Here is a 21,786-nt window from a genome sequence, read left to right on the forward strand (position 1 = left end):
ATGCACAGACAGGCAGAGACAGAAGGAGGGGAGGGAGAGAAGGAGGTGATTGGCTCCACCAGAGTATCACACATGTGGTTGAATTTTAATCAAAACACTCACTAATCACCATTTACAGGCCGTCTATATAAAGGCCTGTTCTGCGATATGAGAGGGCAACATGCTGATAGGGTTTAATTTAACTAGAGTCTAGGTCGGAGGCTTGATTTAATGTGGCCCACAGGAAAACTGAGCAGGAAGGAGAGACGGAGGGAGAGGGAGAGAAATGGTAGTTCTTTATGCAATGATCACATAAGTTCACATCAATAAAGCCCTAACCCATTACCAGAAACACTACATGAAAGAGGAGGGGCCCTCTGTGAGCGCAGGCTGCTCCTCAGCAGAGCGACAGAACCGGCTCTAACTCTCCCGACGGCTGCTTCACTTTCCTGACAAGCTATGCAGAAGCAATACAGGATCCTGACAGGCTGTTTCAAGATAACTCACGTAACCTTTTGAACCCAGATTTCCTCCTAATTTCCCCCTAAAGTAGCTTAAATTTGAGCAAACAAATTTTCTGTATGGAAATCACACATATATGTGTTCCACATCTGCTTATTTCAACACCTCTTTGAAGTTATATGATGCTCATGCTGAGTGAAATATTTTACCTTGTGGTTTGATCGATGTACCATCACACTCAATAGAACTATCCTACGTGTCTTATTTCATGCACATCTCACCACAGTTCTGCATTGAGAAAAGAGGATACCACACACTCCTCTTGCTCACAATCACAATTTACAGATGATACCAAACGTTTCAGTCCCTAGGAGGTGTAGAGTGTAGTGTGTAGAGTGTTAACATAGTTCTGACAGAAATTGTATTTTTAGTGTTTGAAATAAAGTATATTTAATAAAAAGTGCTGTAAGCGATTCTAGAGAAAGATAGTTCATTGTTGAGTCTCATTTCCAGGTCTGGACACATTCCACCAACCCAAAGCATCAGTATTTGGTGACCTTGGACTGAGACTCAACTTTCTTTTACTCAAAACATTTGTAGCACATAGCATACACTGCTATATTATTTCTATGATTCACAGTTTCAGACTTACCGCCAAAATAAGAGCTTTTGGCAAGGGGTGTCATATCTTAATGTTTGAGACACTCCATTTCTCAGAAAGCCTGATGTCAGTGTCACAGATATCATTGTCTCAGTGCATTATTAAGATAGGAATGGTTCAAAATAATGTAGGCAAACATCATCATCATCACTGCTGGGCACTTATGTATTTTACACTTAGGTTTGATTCCTCAGTAAGTGATTCAATGTGGAGTTATTCATCCAAAGACTCAATTTTATCTTAAATGAAACTAAACAAAGACAAAAGATGTGTTCAGATGTTGTTTGGTCTGGACTTTAAGACTCCAGCTTGACCCAAACCACAATTACCGGTGTGAAACCTCCTCCTGGACCACTGTCAGGGCCAAACCGCCGAACCTTGGTCCGACTTAAAGAGATGATCGTGGTCCAGATCATGCTGCACCATGGTTTGCTTCATTTATAGTGTGAATCCATTTATTTGTTTGGTTTAAACTCTCAGACCAATTATATGAATTCCTGGCAGACATCATCAGAATAGGATAAAGAAAAACAACAGCAATAAAAGGAGCCGTGGTATCGCACGGGGAGAGGAGGCAATGACTTTATAAAGAGTCAGCTGGGAAAAATTGAACATTGTCAGATGCACTCCTGTCTACAAACTAATCAACTGCAAATAGAAGGAGACAGATGATGATAACAGGACTTAGGTATGTCATGTAGTTCTTTAGTGCGCTTGTATGAATCTTATATTTCATAAAGACAATCCATTTCATGAACTTGCAACTAACTTACCCCTAACTAATACTAACAAATGTCCCTTACTGAACCACGGACATTGTGGTTCATGGTTGATGCTTCAAACCCTTGTCTATCTTGTCACCCTGAAACAACAGTTAAGCACATTACCAAAAACAATTAAGATTTATCCCTCTTCCTCCAGGGGATGTGAAATGTGAATGAACACAGCTGAATAATTGCTGGCCTGTACTGTTGGCTGCTGAACACCTCCAACAAAGCAGATGCACTACAGATTTGCTGCCTTGCTCAAGAGAACACTGACACTAAACTTGAGAGAAATAATGAAATAGCAACGCTCATTCATTTTAATCTCATTATTAATTTTGTCCAATGTTTCTTTTCACCTAAAAAAAACTTTTATGTGAGGCCAGAGCTCTTCTGAAGCATCTCCCAGGGGCCCAAACCTCTAATGCTGTTCTGATTTTACTGCAGTGGATCTTCTTCGAGCTTCACTCCTCTTCCAGCTGCCTGCACTCTGGCTCCGACCCCCGACCAAGCTAACTAGCCACAGTGGCTATCACACCCAGCAGTGTCTGACTAAGACCCTGGCATGCACTAGCCGGCTACAGCCACAGTGACTGAAGCACGCAGCGGTGAGGAGGCAGGCAGGATGTAATCTCCAGGAGCTGTTGATACAGGGAAACACACAGGGTTTGGGTCAAAGGGATTAAAATGGTGGAGGTGCTGGTTGTAAGAAGGAGAGGGGCTGTGAAATAGTGGCGGGAGCAGCGGGTGAGCCACCCCATAAGAGAGAGGAGTAGGGGAGATTACAGAGAAAATGGCGCGAGGGGGATTCCTGCGAGGAGAGGGGAAGAAGTGACTCCAAATGGCATCGGAACATAGCATTAGTAGCTACTATTCAACAGTATGCAGGCTTAGTGAGCTCAGGGCATCAAGAAAGGTGGCCATGTTTTCTGAGCTGGTTAGGTGATGCTCGGTTTCTATAGGTAACAGACACTGGTGGACTCAGACAGGGGCCTGTTGCCCCCATCTTTGAGAAAATGCTGCAGAAGTATCCTCTTAGGTTCCCCTATGCTGGATAAAACATGATAAATGCACTTTATAGAATGACCCAATGTCCAAGACAATATGATAAATTGCCCCTTAGGGTGCCCTTTCATTGGAGAAAACATAATAAAGTCTTAAAACGTGGCTTCTAGTGGAAAGAAATATGTGGTCAAGTGCCATTTAGAATGCCTTTCTAGTGGATAAAGCATGACAAATAGCTCTCGAGGCTGCCCTACCAGTGGAGTAAATGTGCTAAGGTGCCCTCTAGGATGCCTTCCCAGTGGAGAAAATGTGGTAGAGTGCTTTCTAGAGTGCCCCTCCAGTTGAGAAAATGTGGTGTCTAGTTGATAAATGTGGTAAAGTGCCCTCTTAGGCACCCTTCTAGAAGACAAATTGTGGCAAAATACCATTTGGAGTGTCCCCCTAGTGGACAAAATATGATAAAGTGCCCTCTAGCTTAGGCCATGGGCCAAGACAACATGGTAAAAAGTCCTCTAGGGTACCCTTGAGATGGAGAAAATGTGGTAATGTGCCTTCTTGAGTGCCCTTCCAGTAAGAAAATGTGAAAAGTGCCCTCTAAAGTGCCCTTCCAGGGGAGGAAATGTAGTAAAGTGCCCTCTTGGATGCCCCTTTAGCCTGAAACAATGTCCAAGACAACATGATAAAGTACTGACTGAGGTGCTGTTCCAGCAGAGAAAAAAATGAAATGTACTCTAGGGTGTCCTTTTAGTAAACAAAATTTGAAGAAGTGCATCACGACTCAATGCACACAGCTGGTGCCCTTTTTAACTTTTTTGCCCTTGCTCCTCAGACAGACTGAGTCCACCACTGGTAACAGGTGCAAGGAAAACATGGATCTGGATTTGGGAAAAAGAATGCTGAAATATTTTTCAGCCCAACTTGAAGACTTTGTTTCTGCTGCTCCATCACTCCTCTGTGACTGTGACTGTCTAAATATTGTCAATGCCAGAAAAAAAAAAAAAAAAATCAAATCTTAAACAAAGGAGGCCAACTCTGCCGGGTAATATCGAGCGAGGATGTCTGTCTGAGGTTTTAACTGAGCCCTTCATGCCTATGCAAACCTCACATGGTTTGGATAGAGTTCCATCAACAAAACATGTCAATCACCCCTCCGTGAAAAAGGGAGAGATACGAGAGTGAAACCTATCTCGCGCAGACCCAAATACTGTACTCACGGCTTCCATTTCACAGTCTGTGGGAGAGCGGGGTTCAAAAATCTTACATCAATTTTTTTTTCAATCCAAGCTATCCAAGGGCTCAGATTCCAGTTACATTTCACATTGAATAGACTTGTGTTTCCAGCAGTCTAGCCCTCTCCTAGTACGCTGGCTAGTGGAGCGATGACAGATTGGTTTCCACTCACTGCACGGGGGAGCACAATGGAGTGGCTTTGACAGAGTTAAGAGAAACAGTGCATCAGTGCCCCCCCCCTCCTCGCCATCTCTCTTTTTCTGTACGCACACACTCCCCTCTTCCACTCTCTCTCCTTCTCCTTCTCTTTCTCCCTCTCTCTTCCCTGGGGCTTAGAGAATGGATGGCCCTGTCTGACCTGGACGACACTGATGTCTAGTCCTCCACACTACTGTACCTACAGCACGCCTGTCTGCTCGCCCGCCGCTCCGTCCACTCTCTCTCTCTCTCTCGCTCTCCGGCGCACACACAGTGAGTGCACACAGGGAACAGGGGCACCCATCTCTGTCACCCAGCGCCGACAGGCAGAGGTCAGCAGAGCTCAGGCACTAAAGCAACCTAGAGGAGGTAGGGTTTAGCTCATAAGCAGCCAATATTGCTGTCATGGTGGAGACAGACACAAGACTTAAGTCTTAACAACTTTAAACATGTAAACTGTTACAACTTTAACCATAACTCAGAATAAATATCCTCAAACTTAAAAACAGGTTTGTCATTGCCTTCTGAAATAACTCATATGAACACTATCAGAAGCTTGGTATCCTGGGGAATTACGTCCTCACCTCACAGTTTATGTCCATTCCCAAAGTCCAGTGCCACTGAAGGAAGTAGTGTGCCCTATATGTAGTCAGGCAGAAACAAGGTTGGGGTGGTTGGTATGTAACGCACCAGACTTTCATGCAGGACACCAGAGTTTGTCCTCCCTTGACATACAATTAACATTTTCTTTTTTTTCTAACCCCGATCACAACCCTCCCTAGTCTTGATCTAGAGTTTTCCTTGCCTGACCTTAACAAGGTCTTTTAGTTGCCTTTCTCTAATCTTACTGTACTGTTGACTACATTTACCATCAACACTGACTGGACATAGACACAAAGAGTGATGAACTTTCCCTTTAACTGTAGTTTATTTCTTCACCATAATTTGTCTCACCTAACACTGACTCCAGTACCTCACCTCAGGGTACCTGATGATATCAATTACTGATCCAATAATATTCTCTTTTTCCCAAATGTAAAACCTGTATGACTTGACTGACTGAATGTAAGTGAGAGCAGAAAGACTGAATGTAACAGTGACACTGACAAAATTGTTACCAGATCTACTATGTCTTTTTTTTCTTAAAAATGGACATAATCTGGATGGCTTGCAGAATTGTTCAGTATCAGTGTCCCTGTCCGGTGATTGATTGACTTGTGGCAGGGAAACATGCCCAACAACTCTTCACACTTAATTGGCAAATAAGGTTGGTTGTTGTTATGAAATTGTTGCAAAGATTACTCATGGAAGTGAAGTTTAGGTGACTAAAATAGCTTGATCAATATTAGTAAAAGATTGTGATCATGTGTGAGAGAAATCTGACTGTTGGTAGGAGACAGGATAGGAAACTCAGTCTCCAGGCTTAGTATAAAAACTTCCCACAACTTTGGCCTTGGCTGGTGAGGACAGTCTTTATATAACCGTAGTTTCTGGGTTCCCTGACATCTTGAACCACACTTGATTGCAGCTTGTGTAAAGAGTCTTGACACGAGATAAAGATAAAACATGTTGTAGCTACACTTCTAGTGGGTTTATTCACAAGTTTACCCACGCATCACATTTCCAAAATTACTTCAGCTCTGCATTTAAAGCTCATTGTTGAACACTCCTCGTGCATCCTTGTGTCCTTACCCCTGGCATTTGACTTTAAGAGGGGTAGAATAGCTCAGATCCCTTGACCAGATAGCATGATAAAACAACCCGCAGATAAGGCACTAATGCTAGAGGTGGCTCGCAGTTGTGTTGCAATGAGTAAAGAAAAACTGTGATATCACACTGATACGGCGCTCTAAAGACTACGGGGCCATGTGTTTTTTTTTCCCACGCAGGTGGATGTACAATCAATAAAATGGATTAGCTGCAAAGGTATGTATAAAGGTTATCGCTGAGTTCTCCTGCATGAACACAGCGGCGACCCCACAAAACAATTTCGTAATGTGTCGAGCTATTTCTTCAGGGAAAATCTGATTATGTTTTGCCCAGCCTAAAAATTGATTTGCAGGGGTATACATTATCAAAGGAAAAATGGGTCCTGCTTCACCAGCCACTAGAAGGCATGAATGGAATTGTTCTCCAAGCTAGCGGTATCATCGTACCAGCCGGTGTTGTATGTTTTTCTTTCAAGGCCGCATCAGTGTTTTTCTTCTGCTGTCGTGTTTTTTTTTTTTTCCTTCACCGTGGGCTTTTTTTTTTCATACTGTGATCATCTCCTCTCCCCCTCAGTGCATCAGAGTTTCACCTAGACTCAGTTTCACTTGTTTAGTTCCACTCGCTGCAGTCCTGTGTCAACCCTCAGAGAGACTTTAACCGTGTGGTTTTCCATCACGCTGACTGACGATCTAAACACCCCTCCACCCCAGTGATTCCTCTATCGCTCTCCCTCCATCTCTCTCTGACACACACACGCATACACACACACTGTGACCCCCCTCGAGCTTGATAAAAAGGCACCAACCTACCCCCCCCACCACCACCAAAAAAAGCTGTGTGGATGTGCAGAAAGGCCCCTCTCTCTGGCTCTCAGCTTTTGTCTCTGATTATCCCTGCACACACACACATGCATACACACACACACAACCCCCCTACATCCTCTCCGGCACACACACACTTCTTCTCAACCTGCTCCTGGATCTTGTGTGCATGAGTGTGTATGTGTGTGTGTGTGTGTGAGGGGGGGGGTTGACTCTGACCAATGGCATCCAACAGCAGGGCTTTATCCTGAAGCACACTGACAATGCTTTTCACACCTACTTACCACAGCAGAGATGGGGGCGGTGGGCTGCATCATACCCAGGCCTAAAAGCAGGGCTAAGGGCTTTTAGAAGACACACACAGAATGGACTCTTTAATTACTGACTCAAGATCACACAGTAGATTAAAAAAAAAAAACCTCGCGGAAGCTTATTTTCATATCCGCAGAATTTTTCAATGAATATAAAAACGGTCATTGATTATGCCGTTAAGGGAGGGAAGTTAAGACGGGAAATATAAAGTACATATAATCACATTAACTTTGCAGTGATTAATGTAATAAAATGTGATCTTTCTTCCCCATCTGTACTGAACACATTCAGCACTGTGGAGACATGCTCCAAATATTAAGAAGCAGCTCCTCAAAATCCACTTAACCAGTTCTGCGTTCAAAGACATCTGCGAAAGCGATGCAGATAACTCATACAACATACTTATAGAGTGCAGATAGGGAGAGTGTACGTGTATATGGATGAAAAAGAGAAAAAAAAGATCAGAAACAATGACTCATATCTGCTTTTGATGCCTGTGCACTTGCAATATTGTGAGCATGAAAGACTGTTGTCAATAAATGAGTGTTGGGAGGTTTACATCAGTGAATACAAGCCATGAAATGTAATTTGTAACATTTTCCATTAGATTACTGTTAAGGCACATATTCTAAATACTTTGGATCACTTTTATAATACTTCAAAGGTAGGTATGTAGGTATGTAGGTAACACTTGCTTTTAAGAATGACCTCACTGGAGAGATGTCTTTGCTATTCTCAATAGGGAGTGCTGCCAGATGTACAATAATTATTGCATTTGTACTATAAGTTTAACAACTGTACAGTATACAATCAGTAATTCCACAAAAGGCTAAATGTCCAGTAATGTTTCCATGTCAGTAAACCCACAACAAAACCTTGTTTGAGAGCAATCAATCACATCAGCGCCACACTGATCAAGCAGATGATGCTGTGTTTAGATCTGGGGCTTTTGTTTTGATTGGTAAGAAAGGAAAGAGTGATTGTATAATGGGCTGCAATTGATTCTGTGTGAAGTGATATACAGTTGCTGTGTTGTTCACATGATAGAGCCTAAAAAAAACTAATATGTCATATAATATGTAATATGTCATATGTCATGTCAAATTTTACTTATTTATAGCCTAAAATCACACTTTGCCTCAGGATGCTTTACAATATGTACAGTGTATAACACCCTCTATCCTTAACAATAGACGCACACTAGCAGGGCAAAAGAGGACTTAAAGTTACTTCAAGGTGTTTCTTCAAATTGGACATAGAGTCTGAAAGCAGCTTGATTGATGGCGAGCACAACTTGCACTGCACTGTAATACTGCAACCTTATTGACTGTGTTTGGGTCACTGTACAAAAATAAAGCCAAAATATCCCACATACGAGCACTGCCACCTTGCACTGGTGACGTCATTTGGAATAGTTGTGCTTTTGAGTTCCTGCTCACACAACCACCTGAATCAATCATGAGCAGAGCTGTCAGTAATGATTTGAAACCCCCTTATACAGCATCATATAACCAATTAAAGCCAGACTTATCAGAAAAAAAAAGAACACTTGAACATTCATCAACCTGATAAGAATTACCTAAAATAGCAGAAACTATGTTAGAGAAAAATGTATTTGACATATACTTTGATATTTCAGTTTGGCCCATGTCCCATTTACTAAAATGAAGGGGGTGGAATTTATGACCTATACTGCAGCCAGCCACAAGGGGGCGATTGGCATGTTTTGGCTTCACTTTTGGGGAGCTCTCATGTTGTCCATCTTCATAAATGTCAAGGGTGCAGTAAAATAAAATGTTCAGCTGAAAACACATTCCTGACAGTGTGAGTCTCCTCTCATGTGCTGTGAGGCAGGTGCACTGCGCTCACACAATTGTTGCACTTTTAAAAAAAAACTATTTATGAGAAATGCGTGCCTCATGTGAATTTTAGAGCAAATAAAACAAAAACAAACTGTAACTAACAGAATACAGCTACTCAAATTGACGCAACTTGTATTCTGTTACTCCACAACCCTGAGTATATGTGCGTCTTCACTCCCTGACTCACACAATCAGCCGCCCTGTTTGATCAATACCAAAGCATTTCTCATCATTGATTATACAATTATAGAGAAGTTAAATCTGTGACACCCTCTCATGTAGCAGCATTAACAGCTGGCAGTGGAGACTAAGAGGAGAGAAGAAGCTTCCTCTTCACTCACTGTTTTTCCTTCCTCTTCTTCTTCTTCTTTTTTTTTTTTTTAAACGTGGTGCTTAAAGCGAGCTCAGTGTAGTCCAGGTACTTCACTCACATGATTATAATGCCACGAGGGTGCAATACATCACTCTTATTAGCCACACTGGAGCACAATGGTATCATAATTAATGGTCGCAGCAGGATTGAACGCTGCCCTGACATGGAAAAGTGGGCCTACTTAAGCTCTACAAGGCATTTAAATATGCAGAGTGAATGGCACAACCCAAACCCTCCTGCTCTAAGGACAGCCCACGCTCATTAGCCTGACACCTTCCGTGGCATTGATACAAGGACGACCGGCTACACACACAACACAAGCACACACACAAAAAAAAATATACACAGACCACAGCTATAAAACATAAAGTTGCATATGAAAAGGACAGTCTTGTCCCTCATCAGTGCCCATCACTTCTTTTACATTTTCTCCCTGTATTGTTGTTTTTGTCTTAAGGCTTAGTCTAAGCTGAATGCAGATGGACATATATGTGTCAGCAGCCATTATGCAAATGTTCGGTAATGGCGTTTGGTCTGTGTGTGCGTGAGTGTGTTTCACAGCGAATGTGGGTGCTGTGGCAGAATGTGGTGTCTGGTGGCTGTGGTATAGTGTCTAGCACAGGGAAACTGCCTGCGCGGCGGGAGAACAATGCACATAAAAGGCTGTCGGAGGAAGCGTCTGGAGCTGACGTCTTTCACATGGCTCTGAATGGAGCAGCAGCAAACTGTGTGTGTGTGTGTGTGTGTGTGCAGTTTATATGCTTGGGAGTAAGACAGAGAGGAAAAAATGAGAGAAAACGCCCTTTTGAATATGTTTGTAGGATAAAATAATGAGAGTACGTGTACTGGAAGGTGTGTGTTTGTATGTTGTGTGAATCCCTATGCTCCTAAATACATATGCTGGATGGTTAAGTCCCCTAAGATCGCCGTATGATTTGGATTTCAGTGTCCTTAACCCACCGCACACTCTCCTCCTCCTCCTCCTCCTCCTCCTCCTCTCCATGAAGCCAGCTTTACAACTTCTCCTCAATTGCTAATGTGGAAGCTTCAGCTACAAGACACGCTACTCAACAGCTGCCAAATGCCTAAACCAGCCACTCCTCTCCACCCGGCTCACTCCAGCCTGACCGTACCGGAGTTATCGCGTGGCTCAGTGCAATCAATTATTGTTGCAGTGGAATCATTAATAATTTCCTAATGAAAACGATTCTGTTGATCTGTTGTCTTTTAATTAAACATAATTAGTCGGCTGCTCGGAGCTGTGGTGGGGACTCCTTTAGGGTACAATTTTGTTTTAATACACTGATAATGAAATTTTTACATTGTGTCAGTTGTTTAGTTATTATTCAGTCACACTATTTCGCTATGTTCCCAGATAACAGATAATAACCCTCGCACCTCCTATTCGCCGCAGTCATTTTAAAAAGAGGAGGGTTGAAATGAACAATTACATTTTGAACTGTGAGAGTCCTCTCTTTGCAACGTTTAATGCTGCATGCTGCCAGGGAGTGGGTGCAGGAAACAGTGCAGTTTTCAATTCTGGTGGATGAAAAACTCAAAATGTCTTTGGCTGGTTTTATTAAAAAAAAAAAAAAAAGAGTCAAATAGATACTACATCTGTCCAGGCAGGTCATGCTAGTTCATCTTATGCCTCAGAGGTCTACAGCTCTGGAACAGTGGAAAAGAGCAAATGAAGGCATAAAAAAGGATCTGATTGTGAGGACTTAGAGAATATGAAATAATACAAAGACACAGCGAGTTGGCTAATTCGGCACTGTCCGGGCTTATGTAAAACGGCCTAGTTACATTGGTCAATTTCTGCGCGAACAATGGGCTAAGTTGCTCTGGAGACTTATTGGACATGCTGTATCTGAATGTGGTCTGGCTTAAGAGGCTTACAGTTGAAAAGTTTAGGTGACCTCTGAATAATGCCACATAATGTGGTCACACTGAGTGTGTATAGTTTCAATGGGCTCAGATATCAGGTAACAATGGGGTAAGCACAATGAGGGCTCACACTGAGAATGAATGAAGTCATTTAACACTGTACTTTAGACCTTAAAATGAAACTTGTCTTTAACTGTGCACTCAGATCGGAGTGGGTTTGATTTCTGGGGTGTTTTAAAGGGACTGTAACATACTGCAGAAAGTAAAAATTTTGTCTGAAAATATGACAAACAACTAATATAGAAATTGTTAAAATCTCATTTTAACATACACATTTTAAGATATAGTGCTGTTGGCATTCTATATTTTTATTATTGACAATACATTCTTTTTAAAAACTAAAAACTGAATTGAACTAATGATAGTGGTAGATTTAACTTTCTCTGCGCCATAGAACTTCTTTATTGTCAAAAAAACTTCCTTCCTATATCACAATGAACATGGGCACCATCCCTCTGCTATAAATACTGAATATATATTAATCCGCTGCTGAAAATAGTCCCCAACAAATGCTCAGTTTACTCCTGTTTGACTGGCATCTGCTGAAAACTACAGTGCCCTGCTGTTTTAGGAAATTATTTAGCCTATTTAAAAATGCTGTGTTCCAAATTGTATACTTTTTTTGTTTACTTTTAATTACTGCAGATGCAGTTACAAAGTACATATTGTTGCATGCAGCACGCAAACAATTGGGGCATACTATATTGCACTCTTCTCATACATCTGCAGCAATCCATAACACGAAATTTGTGATAAGAGAAAGTATGCAATTTAGAATGGGTGCTACATTACGAAAAGCCACTACAAGGAATTTTCATAGTTTGTTGGTTTTGGAGCCCCCTGTGGACAAAAGCAGTAGTGTTCCCACTATAATAACCACAAAATATAACGTCAGAAATAAAAATGATCTAATTAAAAATCTCCTGCTTCTTTTTACCTGGCTAATGCACTTCTCATTCTAATTTTGCCTGGGAAAATGTAAACAGACTCATTTCAGATTATTTTAAACAGAATCCAGCCTGGTGGTAGGCATTAAGAATAACTACATAGAAATAGCTGATGTTCTCGCTGATTGTCTGCTTTGCTTATGTAGGAGGCATCAGTATTAAAATGAAACGGTTACATAATCAGCTAAAAACTCCTTGTAGTAGCTTTAACTTTGACCCTCTTGGTCATGCATTCAAGCACAAAATTTGTAGTAACAAGAAAAAAGTATGCAGTTTGGAATGGGTGTGACATTACTCAGTGCCAGCTAGGAGATAGAATAAAGCGCCGTTCGCTGAGCTCATCAGTGACAAGCTCAGGAAATGGCATTGAAGAAGCCTGCTTTTATTACTTTGTAATATATGTAACACGCAGTACTATACAACAGTAAAATATGCATTTCTTTGTCATTGTTTTCACAGTTATGTCAGTTTGTTGTTAATATTTATCTTTAATAATATTTTGTTCACCTAAACCGGTGGTTTCCAAACTAGTCTGGGTACCAGCTGGGGTCCTAGGGTGGGTTGTAGGGGGTCCCCAGCAAAAGGAGGAAGAGAAGAGTTAAACTTTCAGAAAGGGAAGAAAGAAGTTTGGCCATAGTGATTCAGATTGGATGACAAAATCTTCTCAAACTGTGGGTCAACTGTGCATCGATTGTCGGGGTTCTTGAGACAATAAAATCTGGGAATCCCTGACATAAACAATTATGTAATTTCAGTGTCTGTCATCTGTCAGTGAATGGTCATCTGTGCTCTCATTGCGGCTCAGTCGATGTGATGTATCTTCTGCTGTGCAAAGGATTGTGGAGCAAAATAGCCAGCAAAATATGCTGGCTTCCATACTGTAAAATGTGACCTGATACAGTAGGACATCCTGGTATTTTTGGTATACTGCATTTGATAAACTGTGCATTGGGACACACTAAATCTTTTCCTGGCATGCTACCATCATACATTCTGGTTTTAAAGAGCTGAATATAGAATAAGACCAAACATATCCTTTAAAGAGTGGTTAGTTCGATCACTGCTGAGCTTGGTCACACCGGCTCTCCGGACAGGCTGGTTTGCAGCGTTTGAACAGAACCTTCATTTGTAACATATTCAACTGGGAGAAAAAAAAATCAAAATGGAGCTGAGTCTCTTTTCTCTGTCAAATCTATCCTACTTTCCAGCTGTATTGTTTATCAATCTGTTGTTTATCTGTACAGAAAATTCTCCACTGGCTTCTCTCTCTCTTTCTCTGGGTCCCTGTCTGTCATCCTCTCTCTACCCCTCTCCCTCCTCGGTCTCCAGCGTTACTGTAACATATAATTACTCTGCAGACTTGCTGCCTGTTTCTATAACTTCAGTGGTTCAAAGAAACTGTCGGAGTGTGGAGGAGAGCATTGTGGGAGTTCCAGGTGGATTTCTCGATAATGAGTTAGCGCAGTAGTAGACTTGAGAGTTTTAGTAATGGCTGGCTGCTAAGGCTCTTCCTGGGAGTTTAATGTAAAACAAACAGGGCCATGCTGACAGCCTGGGAACAACAGATATTGCAGTTTTCCACTTCCACTTGGGGGCTCGTCCTGCTCCTCATTTTAAGAACGGGAATTCAAAGAGGAATTTATATTCATGAAATGGCTCTGTGAATCCTAATTTGAGACATTTCAACGCCTCAGACGTTAGTCTTTGACTTCTAATTTCTTTAAATGGATAAAACGCTCCTGTCTTTCTGTTCATCTGGATGAAAAGATACAGACAGGAAAACTGACGACAAATTGTCAGGGAAGATGTAGTTTTTCTGGCAACTGGAATTGTAGGATCCAGAAATCTATATTTGACACTGTAGGGTTAGCTTGTCTTGGTGCTGATGACCACAGGCGCCCCGTGGGGGACCTGACTACACCATCCAGCTGCTTGTTACACACTCTGGTGCATGTATTATACATAACACACTGCTGGAATACAACTCTCAGAGGAATCATTTTGCTGAATCCTGTCCTCTCTCCTGCTCCACATATTTCCCCGACTTCCTGAATGACAAGTTTCAGGGACAGAGGATGAGCAGTGGTACAAAATGTAATGCAGAAATCATAGGACAGAACACCCAACAGTAAGCTACAGCCACTCAAACCAATCACCAGTCCTTACTTAGAGATACTCCCCCATAGATTCACACTGGCAAGCATCCAAAGCGAACTGCTACTATCTTTGCAGGCAGCCATAAAGAAAGCCGAGACCACTGAAACGTGAGCCAAAACATATTTTGCAAGCATACTGTGTATTGAGATATTCACTGTTTTCCATAAGTAACGCATCTCAGGGAGCAATGAAGCAGCCCACAGAGGAGAAACAGCACAGGGGTGAAGATATAAACAATCTGGGCCTCAGCGTTTCGAGGTGGGAAGAAAAGTTCCTGTTGGACTCTCAGGAGCCTTTTCCCTTCAGTTGATCCATGCCAGCGTCGACACGATAAACACAACCCCAGCCCCGCCGCTTCAGAACCGGAGCGAAGAGGCCGAATTCAAATTTGAATTTGACAAAGATTTGATATTTTCGGCACGGCGACATTCAATTTCAATGTCACCTCCAGAGGGTGCCCGCACATGCAGATTGGAAATATTTAAAAGAGGGCGCTGAAGAAGAATGAGCAGCATAAATCGAGTCACAGTCTAGACGCGAGAGTCCAACGGCTGAACGGCATCAAACACTTTCACCACTTTCTGAACTTACTCCCAGTCCACCTTAAAAAAAAAAAAAAGTCGCCAGGAGCAAAATGTGGAACAATTTTTGGATAGAGAGGCGAGAAAAACGGACACCCAACCAATTTATCCAAAGCTTTGTGGCAAAGTTGCTACAAAGCTGCTCGAGTCAAGTATGGAATTACACAGCCTGGATTTTTTGTACCTCACGATATCACAGTAGTATCGAATTTTTGATATTTATTGAAGCAAACGTTTCAAAGTGAAAAGTTTCATGATTTTTTTTTTTTAAACTGAAATTAAAGGGGCAGTTCACTCAAAACATGTAGATTTTCCCCTTGGCTTGTAGTGCTATTTATCCATCTTGATTTTTTGGGTGAGTTGCAGAGTTTTGGAGATAATTTGCCACAGAGATGCCTGCCTCATATCCAGTATAATGGCACTAAATGGCACCAAAAAATACATTTGAAAAATTCAAAACCACTGTCTCTCTCCAAAAATCATGACTTGGTTACTCTACTCTACTCTACTTTCTTCCTGCAGTAAACTACTACTTTCTTTTCTACATGAGAGAAAGTAGTTCCTACATGAAACGGCTCACAACAAGGTGTGTGGATTATCTTGAGTAACTGGGTCATGATTTTCAGAAAGTGACACCAGTTTTGAATTTTTCAAATATATCTTTTTGGTGCTTTTAGCACCACAAGCTGAGTGCCATATGTTTCCATTGTACCGGAGACAAGGCAAACATCTCTGCTTTAGATATCTCCAAAACTTTGTAATACAAGCCAAAACAATCTAGATTGATAAATAGCACTATAAGCCAGGGAAAAAATATGTATTTTTGAGTTTTGGGCGAATAATCCCATTTAACATTTAATCCCCACAAATATGACATATATTCCATAACTAAACATGCAATAAGTATAGAAAAATAAAGAGCATTAGATGATATCTGATGTATTTTACGCTGTTTTTCAGCTATGTGACATCTCACACACAGCAAGTACGAGGTGACAAGAGATATTTAACTTCTACTCTGAGATTTAAATTAATTCTTTGTATTCAACATCCTCTCTATTATCGTTTATCATCACTTGGCAAGTGTGTGAAGATTCTCGTGGAGGATTTGCTGTAATGAACTTATGCAGCACAACACAGAACAACTCTCACAAGGGGACGTCTGGAGATGTTATTGTGTTTAATTTAATAAGGTCAAACTGGAAGTGACAAACAAAAGGAGCTGTCAGCGATACACAGGCTGAGGTGATGATGCTGCGTGTGTGATGCTATCAGGAGGATACATGTATGAAGAGTGGCGGAGGAAATTCTACTCCGCACAAAAAAAGTGAGAAATCCTGTTATTGCCCCTCGTTTTTTTTTTTTTTTTTTGTTTCATACAGTCAGTCTCTGAGCAAAAAGATTAGAAGATTTTAAAGAAGTGCATAATCTTCTTTAACAGCTTATCAAAACTTTAATGATTTGGTGATAAAGAGCACAAAGTTAAGTAGCCGGTTAAGAGGATAACTCCCCAGTGCAGTCTAGTGATTAGTAGATGAGAATTGGGAGACTGAAAATCCGGGTTGCAAATCCCACTCCTGCCACTTATTCACTTTGAGGGAGAAGAAGCTCCATTTCAGCTTTGGGGGTATTGTCACGGGGTAATCATTTTTGAAAAGTGATAAATGGAGCCCCTTTCCTTCACCCTTTTGGAATCCAAAACACATCTTTATTTACGTATTTATTTTGCTGTGTCTCTCTGGTTAACACCCGTCAAGACCCAATTATAGCTGCAGAAGCCTTGTGCTTTCATGAGGAGTGAGGACTGTGGTGTCAGGGCTGTATACAGTTTAAGCATCTTCTCATACAATCTGCAACAAACCCAGGCTCTTCTCAAAAGATCCATGTTGAGCTGTTTTTAATGAGGGTTTGCTGGACACAATGCAGCAGATTGAGGAGTTTATCTTGATGACAGTGCGTCATTTGTTTTTTTTTGTTTTTTTGTGCTTTTAGGGTCAAAGCTGAATAAAAAAAACATGGATTTTTCTGACAGATATGATGCATTTCTTCCCACATATTTACATAAATCCATTTCTGCCGAGGCTCATATGAATATGTCTGATTTATTAAAGATATACAACTAAAAAGGTTGCACTTTATTTTACAGTACACTAATAAGGTGTAACAAGCTGTACTTTCTATAAAAATCAGACTAAAACTAGAAATAATATGTTCTGTTATTAGACAGAACTGTACTGTAAACTAAAGTGTATTATTTCCCACTGTTAGAACCGTACTAGATGTGATTAAAAGGGTATGTTTGGGATACATAACAGTAAACCTGCACTGCAAACTGAAGTGTATTCTTTCCTACAACTAGACCCTTATTAGACTTTCTTAAAGAGTAATTTGGGACACATTACAACAGAACTGTACTGTAAACTAAAATGCATTGTTTCCCATTGTTAGAGCCTCATTAGACTGTAAGAAACTGAACTGTAAACCAAAGCTTACTATTTCCCCACTGTTAAACTCTTATTAGACTTTATTAAAAGGGTCATTTGGGGCACATTAGAGCAAGGCTGTCCAGTAAACTAAAGTGAATTGTGTCCATGATTACCCTCTAATAAAATCTAATGATGGTCTAATAAAGGGTCTAGTATTGTCTAACAAAGAACATATTTCTATTTTTTGTCAAATTTGACAGAAAGTACAGCTTATGTCTTAGAAGTGTACTGTAAAATAAAGTACAACCGCTAAAGCTTGGCTGAATTAGCAGGAGAACAAATGAAGGAAAATGGCAAACCCATCTCCACACTCGCTATCTGCACTCAGATAGTGATTCACTTAGTATAAAAGAGAAAAAAAAGGGGCATTAATTACCTTGTGAAATCTAAAGACCATTAACTTTGTGTGTCAAGTGATGTTTCTCAGTTCCTAATCAGAGTTTTAGTGATATAAATTACTCTTTGGAGTAAAACAGATATGGTGTGGCACTTTATGTGTGTCCTTGCAGCCGGTGTACATGCAATTATTGGTGTGTGTTTGTGACTTTGAGAAGCAAGAAAGAGAGGAGAAAAAGTAAAAGAAAGACAGACGGAGAGGAAGACAGGCAGGGAGTGGAGTGGATGGAGGATTGTCAGTGTCTTTGCCGTGGCGGTGCTGTGGCGTGGTGTGTTGCGCTGCGGAGAGATAACAGGATGCCGGCGCTGCTTGCTTGCTTACCTTTGCTGTACACCACACAGTTGTTTTTGTTGTCTTCCGCTCCCTGCCAAGTCACATCCAGCAGCCACCTGGGGCCGGCGCTCAGCACCACCGGGACCGTGCTCTTCGTCTTCTGGACGGGGACAGATAACAAACACTAATCATTTGCTTATTTTGGTGATTAAAGAAACATTAATAACCACTGAGTTACGCTCTTCTGCAGCTCTGAATGGCCATAAACAGACAATTTCAGAAACTATACAGCATGCAGCTCAAGTCCACCCCAATCCAATTTGTTTTTTTTTTTTTGTTTTTTTACATTGCTGAGAAGGTTTGAGAATGAGGGCAGGTTTTTTTTGTGTGTACGTGCTTGTGTGTGGTGGCCTGCAGACAAAGGCTGTACAGTGGCTGGAGTGGTGACAAATGGGTGCAAGAGCCTGCATTGTATCAAAAAAAGGAAGGAATAATCATCCAGGATTGAAGCCAGAGATTCAGCATCAGATCTTTTAGATTAAGAAGAACATCTAAGGTGTCTGGGAATTATGAAAAAAGAAAGAAAAGAAAGAAAGAAAGAAAGGAAGAAAAAAAAAGGCTGGTGACTTTCAGAGAGAAGGAAGCGAGTGTTCAGCGGTGAACTTTGGGCACATTGTGCCTCGCTATCGCCAGGATCTCACTATTTCCTGAAACAAGCAGGGAAGAATTTAAAGAATCAGTATCCATTTCAAAGGGCGATTGAGGTTAGAGTTTTTATAATATGCCGGAAAAATTATTCTGAGTGTGTAAGGTCATTTTTCTTCTTGGTCAGAGGTCAAACGTGGAGTTTTATTTCTGGGAAAGAAAAAAATAAAACAGGGAGATAGAGTACAACACCCAGCATAATAGATTCACATGGTGCAGTGTCACCAGATTTGCTTGCTCTATTTATCCCCACATGATTTTGTATTCTGTTTTATTTATTTTGCTGTTCTTTTTCTTTTTGCTTCTTCTTGCAAAATGGTGTGTTGGTGGTGTGGAGTGTGTATTGGGGGGGGTGGTAGCAGCAACATCTCAGGCAGCTGGGTACAGTAGCCTATTACTCAAAGGCAAAATGTCAGTATTTCAAGGCCATTACTTTTGAACCTTGGGGCCCTCCTTCATTAGGATGTTACAGAAATAGTTTAGCTAAGAGAAAATGGGTTGGGGTGCAATCTCGACACTTCATTTCTTTTTCCATCTGAGGCAGGCAGCGACAGGACACTGTCCATCTGCCTAATGCAACAGAAAAATACTGCTTCTCTCTGGTGCTTTTCACTTATTTCTCCCCCGCAAAAGGCAACAACCTTCAAGGATAAATGCAAATGTCACTTGAGCATGTTAAAGGTCTGAATTGGCACAGATATGCACAAGAGATGAGCACTGTGCTCCGGCGGTGCCCCCTCCTCCTCCACCGCCTCCTCCTCCTCCACCCGCCCATTTCTCTTTCCATGAACTCTATCTAGTCTGAGGCTGGAGGACAAACTGATTTTTTTTTTTTTTAGGTAACATTATTTACAAAAATACAAGCAAGTACATCTCGGAGACGATAGCAATCTGTTTGGATTTTGTCTGCAAATTAAGAAGACAAACACAGACACTAAATAAAGACAGATTTCTGCGTATACAGCATATATAGCTCCGCACATTGGCAAACTGCGCTGCCAAACTGATCAAACGCAGACAGTAAATTGTGTCTGTTGATATTCTTATTCCTTCTCCTGGCATCTTCTTATCCCGTCCTGGCAGCAGATGAGACAGAGAGGACCTCTGTAATTTAAGTCATCCTCGATTTCACATTTCAAATTAGCCTCACAATAAAGTCTTCTATCTGGCTAACCTGAAAATCTCACACCCCTGTCAAAGGAGCAGAGCAGACCAGGCCGATTGTTGCTAGGGACGACTATCTGAAATGGGAATCAGATTAACCCTTCCTTAGATCTCCAGACTGGAGCCATCTCTTATTCAGCAGCGTGAGGCCTCTCTGCCGTCCCTCTGAGCCTCTGGGAATTCATGATATTCCAGCTGCTCTTAATGTAGCCAACAGGGACAAAATACCACATTAACTAGACGTCTTCCCACTGTTGGAAATCATTAGAAATTTGTTAGAAATCGTTGCAATTGTTCCTTTAATTGTTGCTGGGGAAGAAACTTTTAAAATTCTGACAGATTAAGTATTATTTTGATTTAATCGTTAATTATTACCATTTTCTTTGCTTCTATTTTGTTGCAAACAGAGCAGCAACAGCCCATGACAGTTTCTCAATGCAGATTTACATAATGCATCTATGGTGACAATAGTGGCCTGTGTGCTTTGTAAGCATGCTGCATGTACCAGCCGTCACCAAGACAAAGAAATGCAGAAGAGCAAGTGCGCACAACATATTTAGGATTAAGACACAGTGGCGTCACTGCAGGGAGGAGGAGTGCAGCCTGCAAAATGCAAATGAAAACATTTGTACAACCGGATCAGTTGGCCTAAGTGGCCGAGGCCAGAAGAAATGCAGATTGACAGGCAGAAAATTTAGATTTCCCTGGAGCGAGGCGAGGGAGCGTATGATGAACTGAAACAAACTCCTCTTCTCCCTAACGTTCACACAACCACGGGATGTGACGTATGGAGGCTCCTTCCTGTCCAAAACTGAATACTGAGGGGAGTTAGTAAAATATGCTGACCCCTATTGGATAGTTAAATATGTCAGGTGCAAAAAATATGTGTATATGCATGAATACAAGTGGCTGAGCTTCACTAATCTACTATTCTTCACTGCAAAAAATCACACAGAATTTTAGTGGAATCAACTCATCATTTCTTATTAACTTAACACAAATATTAAAAAATATTCAAGTTAATTAAACTTAAAATTTCTTATAGAACTTATAAAGATGAGTTCTTCTAACTTGAAGTCATTTAACTTGAAATGATGAGTTGAATGAATGTACTGTACAGAGTTCAATCAACTCATTAAATGAAGTTTTTGAAGAAACATGGTCAGAGTATTAGCAGACATCCCAGAATGCACTGTTTGACTCATCTTTTTTTTTATAGTTTCAAGAAAACACATGTGATGAAAACATGCTGTCTCTAAAAGATCAATCATGGTTACTTGTTTTCACAAAAATGTAAATACTATGAAAAGATGTTGGTTCAACTTAATATCCTGAGTTTATTGAACATGTTTTACAACTGAATTAATATCAAGTTTATTTGCCTAGAAAAGTTTTACTTATTTTTGAATCATTTCAAACTTACCTCAACTTGCCTTTTCAAATTCAGTCAACTTAAAATTTATGTTAAGACCAATAGCTTGAGAAGCCTCAGCAACACACATGGCTTACACGAAAAACTTGAGAGCACCTGGGGCCCAGTTATTAGACATCTTCATTTGTCTGACTGTTTGTTGTTGTCCCTACTGTGTAATATCCAGTTGTGCGTTTCCTTGTCATATTTTTTTGTTTTTCTTGCTGACAAGCTGACCTAGGTTGAGACGTTGTATTGTAGTCTGGCTTTTCTGTTTTTCCCTGTTTTGAAAGTGGGGTGTATATTTGTTTGTTTGTAGATGTAATTTTTTTTTAATGTTC

At 41.0% G+C, this 21,786-nt stretch overlaps 1 protein-coding gene across 2 annotated transcripts in view; it reads right to left on the reverse strand.

Moving 5' to 3' along the window:
- zfpm2a (zinc finger protein, FOG family member 2a) overlaps positions 1-21,786 on the reverse strand; it is a 169,951-nt gene that overhangs the window by 45,704 nt on the left and 102,461 nt on the right. Inside the window, exon 5 of one of the 2 annotated variants that reach the window (XM_084726043.1) lies at positions 18,214-18,322. In XM_084726043.1, the coding sequence (XP_084582169.1) occupies positions 18,214-18,322 (109 nt within the window). Of the gene's footprint in view, positions 1-18,213; positions 18,326-21,786 lie in introns of both variants that reach the window. The other variant, XM_084726042.1, reaches the window with a different exon arrangement.

Source organism: Lutjanus erythropterus, chromosome 9 (assembly GCF_056507025.1).
Source record: "Lutjanus erythropterus isolate fLutEry1 chromosome 9, fLutEry1.hap2, whole genome shotgun sequence".
NCBI lineage: Eukaryota > Metazoa > Chordata > Actinopteri > Lutjaniformes > Lutjanidae > Lutjanus > Lutjanus erythropterus.